Source organism: Pygocentrus nattereri, chromosome 29 (assembly GCF_015220715.1).
Source record: "Pygocentrus nattereri isolate fPygNat1 chromosome 29, fPygNat1.pri, whole genome shotgun sequence".
NCBI lineage: Eukaryota > Metazoa > Chordata > Actinopteri > Characiformes > Serrasalmidae > Pygocentrus > Pygocentrus nattereri.
The window spans coordinates 8,124,383-8,140,862 of record NC_051239.1 but is presented as its reverse complement, the minus strand read 5'-3'; the positions used below and the strand labels follow the sequence as shown (position 1 = coordinate 8,140,862).

At 41.5% G+C, this 16,480-nt stretch overlaps 1 protein-coding gene across 6 annotated transcripts in view; it reads right to left on the bottom strand.

The window, feature by feature from the left end:
- gpat2 (glycerol-3-phosphate acyltransferase 2, mitochondrial) overlaps window positions 1-16,480 on the bottom strand; it is a 309,817-nt gene that overhangs the window by 54,874 nt on the left and 238,463 nt on the right. For all 6 annotated transcript variants that reach the window (XR_005129900.1, XM_037536042.1, XM_037536041.1 and 3 more), the window contains 3 exons: window positions 8,099-8,209; window positions 7,365-7,438; window positions 1,795-1,905 (listed from right to left, as the gene is read on the bottom strand). Coding sequence is in view for 5 of the 6 variants with exons in the window: in XM_037536042.1 (XP_037391939.1) it covers window positions 1,795-1,905; window positions 7,365-7,438; window positions 8,099-8,209 (296 nt within the window). In the remaining variant the exon portion in view is untranslated. The remainder of the gene's footprint in view (window positions 1-1,794; window positions 1,906-7,364; window positions 7,439-8,098; window positions 8,210-16,480) is intronic.

Below are 16,480 nucleotides of genomic sequence, written 5' to 3'. Positions count from 1 at the left end.
GAACGGAGCGAGGGCGAGGGGGAACGGAGCGAGGGGGAACGGAGCGAGGGGGAACGGAGCGAGGGGGAACGGAGCGAGGGGGAACGGAGCGAGGGCGAGGGGGAACGGAGCGAGGGCGAGGGCGAGAGCGAGGGGGAATGGAGCGAGAGCGAGGGGGAACGGAGCGAGAGCGAGGGGGAACGGAGCGAGAGCGAGAGAGAGGGGGAACGGAGCGAGAGCGAGAGAGAGGGGGAACGGAGCGAGAGCGAGAGAGAGGGGGAACGGAGCAAGGGCAAGGGGGAACGGAGCAAGGGCAAGGGGGAACAGAGCGAGAGCGAGAGAGAGAGGGGGAACAGAGCGAGAGCGAGAGAGAGAGGGGGAACGGAGCGAGAGCGAGAGGGGGAACGGAGCGAGAGAGAGAGAGGGGGAACGGAGCGAGAGAGAGAGAGGGGGAACGGAGCGAGAGCGAGAGAGGGGGAACGGAGCGAGAGCGAGAGAGGGGGAACGGAGCGCGGGACAGGCAGCAACAAAAGACTGTAAGAGCTGAAAAGCTGAAAAGTCTAGCTAGCTTAACTGAAAAGTGGCTAGATTTGTTTTAGATTTCTCTGGGTGTGAATTAAAATAATGGCTGCTGTGACACTGAACCCTGCCTCCAGCATCCTCCTTGAGCCCAGTGTAGCACATGACGCACTACAATCATGTATACACATTATTTAATATTATTACTTACCCTTTTCTGTTCCTGTGGCTTGACTACATACGGGGCTCATTTATTTTTGGTTCCATGAACTCGAGCTAAACTTAACATAAAAGTAAAATAAGTTAAAGCTAAGGTAAAGGTACTACTGCAGTGCACAGCTGAGAGAACAGCTGTAGCTCTCTCTCTTATTAACAGAAAAAAAAGACTAAGGGGTTCATTGGGAACAAGAATCCCAATTTCTCAACATATTTAGCAAGTCGTTTAACGCTACATTAGTACTCTTCAGTTCTCTGTCAGTTTCCCATTATCACCTTTTAAGCACTGGGCTACTTGTTAATCATTGATATCCAATTACATCGCCCCATCACCCAGGCCTACCCAGCAACCCTAAGAGTAGCTTTCAGTTATTTCAGGTTAAGGCTGTTCTCGAATCCCTGTACCCCCAGCCGCAAACTCCCCCCAAAGTCACAACATTTTTTGTTCCAAAAAAATGTTCAAAAGCACAAATGCGCACACAAATAACACACCGAGTCACAGGACAGGACCCCTTCAACAAAGCCCACATTGTCCTTACTGCAGCATCACACACACACACAGCGCCCCTAAAGAAGGCTGTTCATACTCTGCGAGTGAAAAACGTCTGAAAGTGAGAATGTTGGTTTAGACTATAAAAGGTTATTTAAAACGTTAGGGCCCCAAATGAAGTTAAGGCCTGTGGCGAGAAACAGATAAGAGAGAGTGAAGGGAAGGGTGTGATGCGTGACGGAGGAGTTGAACTGAGGTGAGGAATGGTGGGAAACAAAAGAAAGATGAGTAGAAGGAGCTTTTCTCAGCCCCAGCCTCATAATACCTTAAGCATTACTGCTCACTCTGCCTCACAACCCAATACACCAAATCAACATACATGTCCGATCAGCTCCTGGCTGCCTGACAGTCATCAAGATGCTGAAAGAGTGGAATGTCTGCAGCAGCATCTTCTGAATGATACTTCGGAGTGAGATTGGAGGCTGCACATTGTAACAGCCTTAACTCATCTTGACTGTTAAAATGGAAAGAGGAAATATAACAGTGACAGATCAGTATATAGGCGCATATTCACAGTCACTTTAGTGTACCTCTCTGTGCTGTAGATCCGGTTCACCCTGTCTCCCACAGAACTGGCGTAAACCTTACGGCCCAAAACAAACAGCACACAACACACTCTCCTGACTAGCCACCCGCGGTACCTGGAACACAAACAAGCAAACAGATGTAAGCTACCATCCACAAGTTTAGAATCAACAACATAAAGCCTACATAGTTACAGATCAATGTGTAAAAATATATATATACACAAGTCTTACTCAACTTGTAATTTGTAGGAGCTTTAAAAAAAATTGAAATAAAATGACAGCAACAATTGTAAAACAAAGGGTGAAGTAAACATTCTTGTACTTTTTGAACATGTTTGGACATGTGAAGCATGATGGTGGGAGCATCACAATATGGGGCAGTACTGGGGCTTTACACATTATCGATGGAGACCTGCATGGAGCAATATTCTTCTTTCGGCTGCTCCCTTTAGGGGTCGCCACAGCGGATCATCTGCCTCCATCTTGCCCTATCCACTGCCTCCTCTACTTTCACACCAACCATCTCCATGTCCACCTTCACTACATCCATAAACCTTCTCTGAGGTCTACCTCTTCTCCTTCTACCCGGCAGCTCCATCTCCAACATTCTTTGCCCAATATATCCACTGCATGGAGCAATATACTGGCTCAAATTAGTGGAGAATCTAAGGGGGGCATGTTGGACGTTTCAACAAGACGCCAACCACAAACATACAGTCAAAGTAACTTTGGCGCAGGCCATTTTTAGAAAAGAGGCCAATCTCGACTCAATCCTGTTGAAAATCTATGGAAACTTTTGAACTTTTGAGTCCATCAGAGGGACATTTAATAGCCTTAGGAAACTGAAGACTGTTTACCATAAACTTTTCAAAACTGCAACTGCAAACAATAGCTTTGTAGCAAAGTACTTTATAAGTGCAAAGTCAAGACATCATGCGTGCTAATTTAAAGATGACGTATGTACCGGATGTTTATTAAACAGCAAAAGCATGTGTCTAAATATTTCTCTCAGTGTTCATTTATTCAGTTATCTATGCGTGTATGCGTTCTACGTCTTTTATAGTCAATTTCACTATTAATTGTGTGTGGGTACAGGAGAAAGACTTTTGTAGTTTTATTATTATTATTAAAAACTATTACATACATTTGAGTCCAGCACTGTTGAGTGAGTGGCCTTCTTGTTAGATGACCAGAGTTTTCATAGCAATCTAGTAAATGTTTATTTGCCTAAATGGCAGAGCTGTGGTTTTGCCTGCATTGTAAGGGTAAAACCTACAAATTGTGTAATGCATATCTGGTATGGGTGGGTCAAAGTCAACCCAAGGAGTCAGATTTGTGTCTTGCTCTTTTACTGCTGGCATCTTGTCTGATGCCTCCTGCTTCAAAGAATCACCAACAAACACCGTGATAGGCTAGACATAACAACACACAACTGGATCAGATCATTTTTCATGCAGTGAGGTGGTGTCTGGATGAGAATACTAATAAAGGCAATATCAAGTATGTTGTTCACTGAATGAACTGCCCTCGAAAACTCTTGGATTTCCTGACAAGGAAAGTGATTTTCAATGCTGCTCTCCCGACTTAACACTACTTGCTCTTGGCAACTGATAATATTGATCCCTGCAGTGGTTAAACAGTGTTTACAGATGCTTAAGCACTATCCAAAATGTAGAAAATGTTCATTTTAGCAGTGAGTACCGCTATATATGCTCACAAACAACTAATCAGCAGTACTACTGGTCGACTTAATCTGCCTATTAAAATGTACCAAAACTGAACTTGATGTGAACTTTCACATGAAAAACTGATTCTTTCTAGAAGTCTGCAATGGGAAACTGTTTATAGCAGCAAACACTAGACATTATACATTTCAAGTTAGAATTACACATTTCTCCTTAAAACGTACATCTATGTTCTTTTTACCAATGTAAATGACTATTTTTTATATTAAGATCAGTTTAAATGTTTGAGCCCATATTGTATACATTACTGCATAAACATTTTTTAATCTCCTAGATGTTTCCAAACTTTTGAACCATAGTGCACACACATCCTGACCACCCAAACATTGTTTCGCTCAACAACTGAGGCCAAATGAAAAATCTCGACTCAATTAGCATGAGCTAAACCAATCATATGCATGGCACAAATTGGTGCTGGAATATTAGCTCCTCAAATGAGTGAACATGTGTTTTCATTTGATTTTCTTGCTTCGGGACACATCAAAAGGCTTGACAGGAGCATCAGCATGTGCGCGTTGAGGCCTTCTGAAGTGGAAAGAAATGAAAGAGGCAGAAATTGAACGTTTGTCGAAAAGCCCTCTTGTCTCCGGATTTGAGACGTGCGAGAGCCAAATCCTATTTATCTGCTCTAATCAAGTACAAGTAGTCGGCGCACGCGGCCACAGGAGAGCCACTCCATTCTAATATACATAGCCTTGGTAATACTGACAGTGGCAGTGGAGAACTTTACACCGCTGAAAAAGAAAAAAACAAAAAAAAAAAACAAAAGACATGCATCTCCATTTGTCATTTTCTGGGTTTCTACATTTGAACATCGTGGTTGCCCTTGACATTGTGTGAAAAGTTAATGAACAGACCAAAAGAAATGCTCCAAATTTACTTGGAATAAAACTACTTTTAGCTCCTTTTAGCTTTTAACTTACATTAAAAGTTAAGAATGTTTTGTCTTCTGTAAAGTTACTATTCTGGAGATCGCCAGTGACGATATTTAAGCAGCAGAACACGAGAGGGAGTGTGTCATCATGAAATAACATCACAGCAGAACTTTTATATTTAGTATGGACTAAACACTAAATAGTATGCAAACACCACAGCATTTATCATTAGAAGTGTACTAATTAGCATAACAGTAAGTGTGTGTTTTAGGATGCAGCAGCCAGTGAAACACGATTATAGCTTTGCTGAGTCGTTTGTTAGCTGTTCATTTAACACTTCCAAGTGAAGCTTTAAGGTATTTCTTATTTAAGGATGCATTCTCTAAGGCAAATTAATGCATTCATTGAGGTAAATTCATTCATTGACCGAGGTAAGCTGATGGCTTTGTACTCACCAGCTTTTTGTATGAAATTCGTTCTACATTTACTAAAACTGCAGCAACATTTCAGGTGGAACAGAAAATTCCAAGAAGAATCTGGCAAGTAAGATGCTAACTTCATCTTTTTGAATGATATCATTTATACGCTTTGGCAGTTTTGGCCTTTCCTTTTATTAGTTTTTGTAAAATGTCACCCATTGGAATTTTCTGAACTCTGGAGAAATGCAGGTTGTGTGGTCCAGTCAACCAACCGAGTTGATCTCCCTGTAGCATTTTCTGGAGACGGTATCTAAAGTGTATGCAAATCATGTTTTTCCACAGTCATTCTGGTCCAATTTGCTTGGTTTTCATCCACCTGCAGGGATGTGGCTGCAGCAACGGCTACAACATGAGCTCCATCAGCGCATGTTCAGAGATATCTTCAGAACACAGAGGAAAAACTGTTTGCAAACCAGACTTAAGAGTAAATTTTAAATATGTTACAGGCTGTATAAGGCTGCCGGTAGTCTGGGACCCTGGTTCTGTTCTGCTACTGTATGAATTGTGGAAGGCTGTAGTTAGCCAAGTTAGCTTAAAACCATTTCTAATGATAAATTCTCAGACAAGGTAGTACTCATGTACTGGCGTCACCATCTCTCCAATTTCAGTAACAGATATGCTGAGACATTCTACCTATGGAATTAAATATATTTCCATAAGTTCCAAACAGTGGGACGGGGTGTTTTTAATGATGATCCATTTGTGGCCAGACCAAGACGTTGTTGGGCAATACCACAGCCATCTGTGGACAGGCCAAGAAAGCATAACTGCCCTTACTCTCTTCGTGGGTGGGATAGTCCTCCCTCTCTCCACAGTCACTCAGCGCAATACTAGCATACACAGGCGCCTGTAATCTGACGTAACAGAATAGGTAGTTAGTATTCTCCTCCAAAAATGTAGAGCTCCAGTGACTTTGTGCTGGCAGGAGTTGTAGTGGAGTTCGTGAGTCTTGGAAAAAGCACATGCTGGCCTTCCCCCTTGGTAGCATTGTGTGATAAAAAGGTCATAACTAAATAGGGAATAAATATTGGGCAAAAACATTTTCACAGTATCTGCTTAGTATGACTAGCTAATACACTAGCTGGTCAGTTATGTATGTGATGTTTCTGCTGTGTCATCTTGCTCAACTCCACCCCATCTGCTAATCCATGAATTGCTTATATAAGCTCTTCAACCTCTATTTCTCAGATAAAGCGCATTTTTCATCTTAGCGTGCTGTGGTCCTACCCATCATGACGGGCTGACTGACAGGCGGACAGCTGTGGAAATGAAAACACAAACTGCTTGGAAAGCACAGAACCAGAGCAGCAGGCAAGAATATAATGGCAAAGAGGGAAAGTGCTGTTTCTCTTTCCACATTTCAAATTTGTCTTCATTCAAAAGGAGGATCTGTATTTTTCACTCCAATCAAACTGTTAAAAAAAAATAATTAAGTTGACAGTCCAATTTTCATTCTGACACCATTTTTACAGTATCACTTGAAATATCCATTCAGCCAGGCAAATACACTTTAATTTGCATAAAGCTGATCGTAACGCGTCCAGATCTCTGTGAAGATGAAATGTCAGTTTGAGTACAACAAATGGCAAATGAAAATATATTTCCATTCAAATGAAGGAATAGACTTTTTTATATGTTACATCTTTGCTTGAAATTTGTGTCGTGCTATTATGTAAAAGTCAGAGCTGATTATTTGATTTTAAGTTAAAGCAGCCATTGAGTACAATTTTTCATTTCTGAGGAGATCAGATAGTCCACTTGTATAAGGAAGAGGAATATAAAAGGAAAACAAGGGAAAAAAAAAACAGGAGTTTCCAAAACTGGAGTACAAAAAATGATTAAATGCTACAGAGAAAATGGGACTCCTAACATCCACCTGGAAGTCCTGGAAGACTGGAAGTGGATAGACCACCAACACTGCCCCATCAGGTAAACAGCACTAAAAGCTTTCATCTTTGAGAGAGATGAGAAAATCAAGCTGCTTCAGGTCTGAAAACATCCATAAGTGTTTCTGTCCATCCTTCCACTGGGAGAAGACGACTTCATGATATGGGTCTGAAAGGATGTGTAGCTGTCAAGAAGAACCTCACTGAGTAAAGTAAATAGAACAAAGAGTTCATAGTGTTCTTAACGGACTGGCCACCCCAGACCTCAACATCACCAAATGTGTCTGGATTTAGCAGAAAATGCTACCAGCTTCTAAGGCTGGTTTAAAAAAATCTGAAAGGTTTGAGTGCTGATTAGTGCTTAGGTCGAAACAAGGGGATAAAATGGGTGTCATTACTCCTAAAGCAGGACTTTTCAGATGTTCAGTACTGCAGTTTTTGCAAAGAAAAGAAAATGAAAACATGTTCTTTTATTAGATATTCGACAAAAAACAAAAACAAAGCTTCCCTAAATATTTGATCGGCACTGTGGGTTTTGACCTACACTGGTTTGTTCACTTTAAGACTGGAGAACAGGGAGTTTCTTACCTGGTGTGTGTTTCCTTCACACAGAGAAGATTCTGGAAGCCGAGAGATGGTGTCTTGTGCAGTAGCTTCTGACCCTAAGAGACAGACGTAAAAGCTTTGGTTAAACACTCAGTCATAGGAACTAGGACTACTTTTGTCCCATGCAGATTCATGTTTCCTCCACCACTTTAATCAGTGCAGTGAACGAAGACCAATTATTAGCAAAAAACGGAGGGCCCAGGTGTTACTCATGTGACAAATTTGAAACGAGAGCTGCTAGGTGGGATCTCATACATTAGACATCTGAAATAGAATTCAACTCCCCAGCTGGGTTGGAGTAGGTGAGATTACAACCCTTTACACACCTAGGGATTCGAACCAATAACCATCCAATTACAGCTCCATTACCTCCACTTCCTACCACCACACACGATGCCTCCACAGGGATGGCGAGCTTCTAGAATACGAGCTTAGTCATCCGCCGCTTCGCCAAAAACTCGTGACAGAGTGGTGGGGAAGGAACCCCTGGAGTGTTCATTATTTTTTTGCTGTCTTCCCCTAACTGCTGTTTTTTTCCACCCAGTAAACAACATGTTTACTTGTGCTCCAAATCACTTTCATGTCTTCCCTTGACGATGTTGTATAAAGCCTGCATCTGAAAATTCTCAACCCAAAACTTTGTACTCATAATGTACTCCTAATCAATAGCCTGTCATTTTTTTGTTCAAGCTTTTATAAGGAACAAACGCACTCACTAGACTCTCCGGGGTGCACTGATGGCAGCATTGCCCCACCAGGGGCCTGAACTTGCCAAGGAATGGAGCCACGGCCTTCAACTTCTTCCGAATCTTTGCCCCCCAAGATAACTGCACAAATAAACATACAAAAATCACAAACACATAAGAACAAAGTGTGTTGGTCTTCTACTATGAAACCGCTGCTGAAAGTGAGGGAATAAGTGGCTTATCCAGGTGATCTTTAGGAAACGTTAAGCAGATACCTATATTCTTGGAGATTAGCCGCTTCCTCTGTGCTATCATTTATACCCAATATACTTGTTCAGTGTTTGCCTGATGGCAGACTCAAGAATACTTAAAATGTATACTGAAATATCTCATCTAAGCTAGATGCTAATGCAGAACACCATTTCACCTTGTTTTGGATTTTTTTTTTGCTGGGGCCTGAACTTGCCAAGGAACGGGGCCATGTCCTTAAATTATTTTGTTCCAGATAGTCAACCCCCCAAATAACTGTACAAACACACAAAGTCACTTGCTGACACAAATGCTTGTGTTTGGGCATCTATATCAATGGAAAGAGGATGTGATGTGGATTTACTATGAAACTGTCACAGTATGTGAACGAAAAGTGACAGCCTGTCAACATCTCACGCCAACCATTTTAGACATGATACTACCACCACCATGTTTCACAGTCGGGATGAGGCTCTTATGCTAGAATGCAGAATGCAGTGTGTGTTTTTTTTTTTTTTTTTACATCTGAATGTTCTATTTCACCTTCACTCAATATAACATTTCTTGTAAGTCGCTGTGGATAAGAGCGTCTGCTAAATGCTGTAAATGTAACATTTTTTCAGTAGTCTTTCAGCTCATCCAGGTGCTCTTCAGGAAACCTTAAACAGGAAGCAATGTTCTTCTTGGAGAGTAGTAGCTACCTCTTTGCTATCATTCCAGTTCTCTTGTTCAGTTTGACCTGATCCTGGACTCATGAACACTGATATCAACCACTGCAAGAGAATCCTGTAGATGCTTAGAGATTACTCTGGGGTTTCTGTATGATCTGCCAGAACTGTATAAGCTCTGCTTTGGGAGTGATATTGTTGGGGCCTTAACTAGTCAATAAACAGAGCCACAGCCTTCAACTTTCAGATCTTCACCTCCAAAAATGACTGCACAAATAAGTTACACGCTGACACAACTGCTTACATTCAGGCACCCACATCAGTGGGAGGAAAAAAAAGTGCAGTCCTTCAGCTATGAAAGTGCTTCTGAAAGCGAGGGAAAAGAAAAAAGAATCAACATGTCAACACCTCTCGCCACAGATGAAATGTGACACTCCAGCCACTGAGCAGCCTGCAGTCTTTCCTGAAGCGCTACAACTTCTATTATTCTCTCTCTATCATCTGTCCATCTCTTTAACTGACACCTCCCTGATTGCTCTCGCAGTCTGCTGAGCCAGGATATCATCTTAGGAAAAGCAATGCAAGTGGCAAAAAAAAAGCTTAAACACATGAACACAAATGCATTTCATGATTTTAAACATGATCTAGATAGACAAACAGCTCCTGTGTTCAATCTGAAGTTTGCAATGTAACTGTCATGGGCCAAAGCTATGTAGGGGTAGTCATGGGCTGGAGCTCAAGCTTCATTTCAGAGTAATCATGGGCATCTATTTGTTAGATGTGCCAGTAATACAGCTTTCAGGTCTCTGTTGCAGTCTTCTGTTTAGAAATGCTGCAAAATAATGAACATGCATAACGTTTCTGTTGCATATCAACCAACTGTTCTAACAGATACAAACCACTTTTTGAACATATCATTATATACTTGATATTTGATATTTGACTTGATATGTCCTGTGAAAAACAGCAAATGTCTTACAGGTGATACACCTGTGATGGGAGTGTTATTCACCACACTAGCCAGTCACTCTGCCTTCTTCTATTAGCATCCATTTTTCCACAGCCACGAACACTTGGCAGGCATTACTTAATTTGTGTCACTGACAAGTGGAAAAAAAAAAAATTTTGTTTGCTCTAGTTACACAAATGCTAAGCAGACTGAATTTACTAGCCTACAGATCAGTGACCAGGCTAGCAGTCAGTACTGGATGACACCACAGGGATTTCCAAAGGATGTATGATGCATTTGCACAAGGTATGCCTGGTATTAAAAGAACATTGTACATGGAAAGACATACAATAACAGATCATGAATATACAGAATATTACACAACCACAACCACCACCACCACCACAATAACAACAACAACCTAGTTTTAGGCCAAAATGCCTAAAGAAGTCAGAGAAGTCGTTAAAACCTAAACATTTGATTTACATTGTACATCTGGTGGTCTCTTAAAACAGACATTTCTGTACATGGAGCCTGGCAGTAAACTCACTAAACAAAATATTTATGAGCAAATACAAGAGTACATCACAAGTGACGATGTGACTGAACGAGAAGAAAACTAACTCTGTGTGAAGAGAAGCGTCAACATCGCACAGAAAAATTTCACAAACTGAATTTCAATCGAGGGTGACATCAATTCAGGCTGATATTGATCTGCACATTACAGCACAGACAGATAAGACACGGGCCCGGAGACAGAGAGATTGATTTATCATTTAGAAAAACGTCTCCGCCGTTGATGGCATTACAGCGTTTCGGATAAGTCTGTGTGGGGAAATTCCAATCAGAGTACTCAATTATTCAGAAAGATTGCATAATGGATGAGGATCCATGACATGCAGGTTAATTCTTTTAATACCCTCCTCTGCTGAAATCCAATTTTTACTGATGATGATGTTCTATTAGCCTGCTCCTGCAGGCACCCCCAAGTGCTTATGGTCAAACGTAATGACCATGCAAAAATGATCACTCGACAGTTAGGTGGACGGCATGGTTCTGGAACTGTTTTATTAAAATTCATTTTCAGCTTTGCTGGAGTTTCTTCACGGATAGGAATCAAATGTCTTGGTTCACAGAGCGGAAGGGAATTAGTCATGAAACTGTGACTAAAACATTCAGGGTTGGCTTACAATGAATCAAAAATGAGAAATTAGATATGGGTAAATCATCAGTACATGCCCTGCATGATCAACTAACACACAGAGCTTCAGATTTGTTTTGGTTAACATGAACGCCGGTGAGATTGCTCTGTTCCTCAGAACAAGCGAGAATACCGCCATGTACATCCTGTATGCACCGAACAAGTGGACCAAGACCTCCTGTGGTTGTCATTCTTGGCCTACTTCCTAAAAACTCTTATAGTTTAAGTATGAATGAAATATAGCCCAAAGACATCAAAACAAACCAAACACAGGATGAGCTGCCTCCTCTCTTTAGACCTTCTTTGGTAACCGCAACAGGCATTTTCACACATGCATGCATTGCATCCTCTCTTCAGTCGTGGGCTGGAGATTCGAGAACCAGCCCTGTGACCAGAAGGTCGCCGGTTCAATCCCCTGAGCTGACAATGTGTGACTGAGGTGCTCTCGAGCAAGGCACCTAGCCCCCAACTGCTCCCGGGCATGCGGATAGGGCTGTTCACTGCTCCGGGCAAGTGTGCTCACTGCCCCCTAGTGTGTATGTGGTGTTTCGCTGCTCGGATGGGTTAAATGCAGAGGTGAAATTTCCCCGTTGTGTGAATAATGAGGGTCACTTAATCTTTTATCTTCATTCTAAACATTCAACAAATAATTTCTGGGAATATACTGTATGAAAATATACAATTATACATTAACATGTGGCAAAGGTTGAATGAAAATTACAAACTGTTGATCAGACTTATTTGAGAACTGTGAGACTGTGGTCCTGCAATTAACATGCTTGATTGACATCCCTCAGTCCAGCACTCCCAGCCTGCTACACTACTAAACCAGGACTAAACACAAGAGTGCAGTCAGAGCAAGAAAGAAATGAGTGAAACAGGCCGTACACATACAGACAGCGCGGAAGACAACATTGTCACCATGACTGACTAAAAGCATCATCCAGCTCATATGTGGCGACGCTTTAAAGAAGGTAAGGTCCTTTTTCACCTTACTGCATCAAGGAAAGACAGTCAGAATGGACGAACAGATGGACAAATGAACAGACAACATGCAAACAGACAGTTCGCTTGAGAGCTCAGTTACATTTGAATGAAGGGGCAGCTTTCACTTGGCCTCAAACAAAGAAGGAGCAGGTAATGCTTATGCAAGCTTTATCCAAGTTTAAGACCACCCAGTTCACACAGAAAAGGGAGAAATTTGGTAAAATACATCCATCATTTATCAGACGTAAGAAAATGATCCATACTTATGCATATTTTGTAGATGTGCTCACAAAAGCTCTAACCAAATTACAAAGAAAATACCCATTTAGATTCCCTAGGGCTTAAATGAGGCCACGATGAATACAAACCCATTACAGAATACTTGATATATATACATACAGACCTTGTTGTGTCATCTTTCTGTGCTATGTGTCGTGCCTATGTTAAGACCTCCAGGTCCGAGCTGGTTTTCTCCATCATAGAAATGAATGTTGTTTTGGAAAAAGAGCACTAACATGCACTAAACTGACATCATAAGACTGGCAACTTGACCAAAATACACCAAACTATCCAGTCCCCTTTTTAAATGCGGTAGATTAGAGGTTTTGGCAGCTTTAGGCTGCAGTTTGAGCAGCGGGTGTTGGTCTATAACAGTATTGAAGTTTAGAACAGACTTGCTTTCAAATTTGGTTGATTATTTTGTTATTCACAGGATCCAGTGACACTCAGGTTAAAAAAAAAAATGGGTGCAACACTGGCTACGAAATGACATGAATGACTTCAGAGGTCCATAACCACCCACCCACACACACATTCATAAAAGCAGTAAGGCCATTTGCTCCAGGGGTTTCATCCTGCTTTGCACTGATTTTTTTTTTAATGACTGATAAGACAAACAAAATCTTTTATGCTGGAGTAAATCATTGTTCATGAAGTTTGGTGGATATCATCTCCGCTACCAAATGTACCTTATAAAGTCTGCTCAGTCATTTGTGATCTTTATATGACTTGCTTACATACATATTTTGAACTTAAAAACAACGTATTAAAGTTTCATTTTCTGTTCTGGACTATGGCTTGAAATATTTGTATCAATATATGGAATACAGAAAATATGGGATCCAATTGCTTACATCAGGTTTGGATGCAACTTTCCAAATAGGTTTCAGGCTTCAGTTGGGTCAAATCACCCGTTCGGTGCATCCTAGCCCACGTCCCACTTTTAACTGATTTCATCTTACATTTCCTGCTGCTTTAGTTTCTCATTACTTTAATCTTGCTTTCAACTTTCAATACCAAAAACAGTTTCTATCCTGCCGCACTGGAGTCACCCACCCATGTGGATGACAGAATTTCACACCAAGGCCGATAAGACTTACGCTCATGAGAAAATGGATGACTGGGAAATAAACAGAATCAAATCAGGAAAGTACAGATTAGGAAGGATGTTTAATGTGTTTGGCCAAATATTAATTTAAGTCGTAAGTACAACATGCTAAATAATAAGTCCTATGTAAATAAACAAGCTTTAGAATTAAACAGCTAAAGACCAACAGCCTGCCAAACATATTATTTTACAGTGATCTACAGTTAATTTATCAGTCATATATAACAGTATTATTGTTTCTACATGGTTTGGACAGAATTTTGTTGCGTTCAGGTCCGTTTTCGATGCAAATCTTGATAACGCAGTTCAGGTCTGGTCCAGGCAGAATTGTGTTGAACTCAGGTCAGTTTTGGACACAACTTGTTGATGCAGTTTGGGTCCAGTCCGGGCAGAACTTGGTTAGGCTCGACTCAGGTTTGGGTCAGACTTAAAACTATTATGGTCAGGCTTGGACAGATACCGTGTGTTGGTTCTGGCTTGGACAGTATGTGGCTTTGAAGCAAACATTTAGGTCTGATTAAAGCTCTGAAACCCATCCACAGAAATGAAAGCAGCCTAAAAGTAGTAAGTGGACTGCAATGTTCTGGAAATGTTTTCGCCAGTTTAATAGAGTGAAATAAAAAAGAAATGCTTTCCGAACCCATGAATTATAGCACTTGATTCAATCATTCCTCAAATCTTTCGTCCACAAGATGTGTCTAGACTAATCGAATTTCAAGCATGGCTCTAGGTCAGCTTTTAAATGAAGAGTCCAGGACAAACGTCTTGCTTAATATAGTCCAAAACAGTCCATTCTTTCTCTCTCTTATGATTCAGATAAGTGAAAAAAACAACTCCATCTAGGCCGGCAAGGAATTACACAGCTGATTTTTCCCCAAAGCAAGTGCGCCTCACCACTGTTTACGTAACGGCAACGTCTCCGTGCGTGCATTATGCACAGCCTGTTCTGTACTTTGAATCTGATTATACTCATCTCTGAGACTTATGATATAATTAATGTACAAAGTTAACCCACACATTTAAATTCATCAGAAACTCAAGATAACTAGTCCTGACTGTTTTAAGCCATGGGAAACTGCACTCTATTCACTCCAATACCTGCAAATGAAACAAGCCTAATACAGCAGCACTAATGTTTATGAGTGCAATTTGGTGTTAATCAACACTGCTACAAGACACTTCACAGAAATGCTACATATTAACTGGGTTTAACACCTGCAGTTTCCCCGAAAATCCCACAATTCGGAGAATTACACAGGAACACCCAAGACCGGTCAATACACTCACACCACACGCAGCAAAACCCCATTGATTTGTTAGACTAATTAGTAAATGAAGTAAATGCTGTAAATGAATAGCACTATTTGTCATTAGACCTCTCGACAGCGGTGGAGTGAGTGCAGCAGTAATTTGAGCTATCAGTTGCAGCCTTTTGTGATCCAACAGCAAAAATCATGACTTCAATTAATACATGATTAATACTGTGGCCCTGAAGCTAAAAATGATAGTGGATGATGTTTCGGGCATTTCAGAACACACTGCCCAAACAGACAGCGTCAGGGTGACTAAGGCTATGTTTACACAGCAGGTAAGTGTCTGGGATCTCATTTTCTCACCAAGTCTGGTTTTTTTTTGGCTGCTTACATTATCTTTTAAATGTGATCTTAATGTGACATCAGTTTGAACAGATCAGCTCCGGCCCGCATGCGCAAAAGAGCAATACTTCACAAGGCTCGTCCAGAAATAAACAGTCATGACGGCCAGTGAACGCCTGTCGCTCCCAGAGTTTTCAGTTTCGTGTTTGCCAGTATCGCAGGAGCGATTATAAAGTCCTGATGGTTGCAGGCTGGGCTGATCGTCAAGAATGTGTTTGAGTTCGCTATAGAAAAGGGCACGTTATTTAGTCATGGCCACTTCTTTGGTTCATGTCCACAGATTCTTTATATGCTGCAGCCTTGGTGTCCTCTGGCCGCATTCGGCCGTTTCATAGAAACCTCTTCAAACACAGAGCGGCCGCGATACGCCTCTTTTAATCTTTAGGTACCGAAATATCAACCTAAATATTCAGTCTCAACAGCGCGAAATGACAAGTGTCGAGTTGGACTGATGGGAAAGTCGCATGAATTCCGATCTGACTGTTCAGACTGCCGCAAATCTGATATGTACGGGATTTCATTTCTACCCTAACTAAACCTACACCTACTCCTAAACCTAGCGCTACCCTAACTAAACCTTCACCTACTCCTAAACCTAGCGCTACCCTAACTAAACCTACACCTACTCCTAAACCTAGCGCTAACCTAACTAAACCTACACCTACTCCTAAACCTAGCGCTAACCTAACTAAACCTACACCTACTCCTAAACCTAGCGCTACCCTAACTAATCCTTCACCTACTCCTAAACCTAGCACTAACCTAACTAAACCTACACCTACTCCTAAACCTAGCGCTAACCTAACTAAACCTACACCTACTCCTAAACCTAGCGCTAACCTAACTAAACCTACACCTACTCCTAAACCTAGCGCTACCCTAACTAAACCTACACCTACTCCTAAACCTAGCACTAACCTAACTAAACCTACACCTACTCCTAAACCTAGCGCTAACCTAACTAAACCTACACCTACTCCTAAACCTAGCGCTAACCTAACTAAACCTACACCTACTCCTAAACCTAGCGCTACCCTAACTAAACCTACACCTACTCCTAAACCTAGCACTACCCTAACTAAACCTTCACCTACTCCTAAACCTAGCGCTACCCTAACTAAACCTACACCTACTCCTAAACCTAGCGCTAACCTAACTAAACCTACACCTACTCCTAAACCTAGCGCTAACCTAACTAAACCTACACCTACTCCTAAACCTAGCGCTACCCTAACTAAACCTACACCTACTCCTAAACCTAGCGCTAACCTAACTAAACCTTCACCTACTTTTAAACCTAGCACTAACCTAACTAA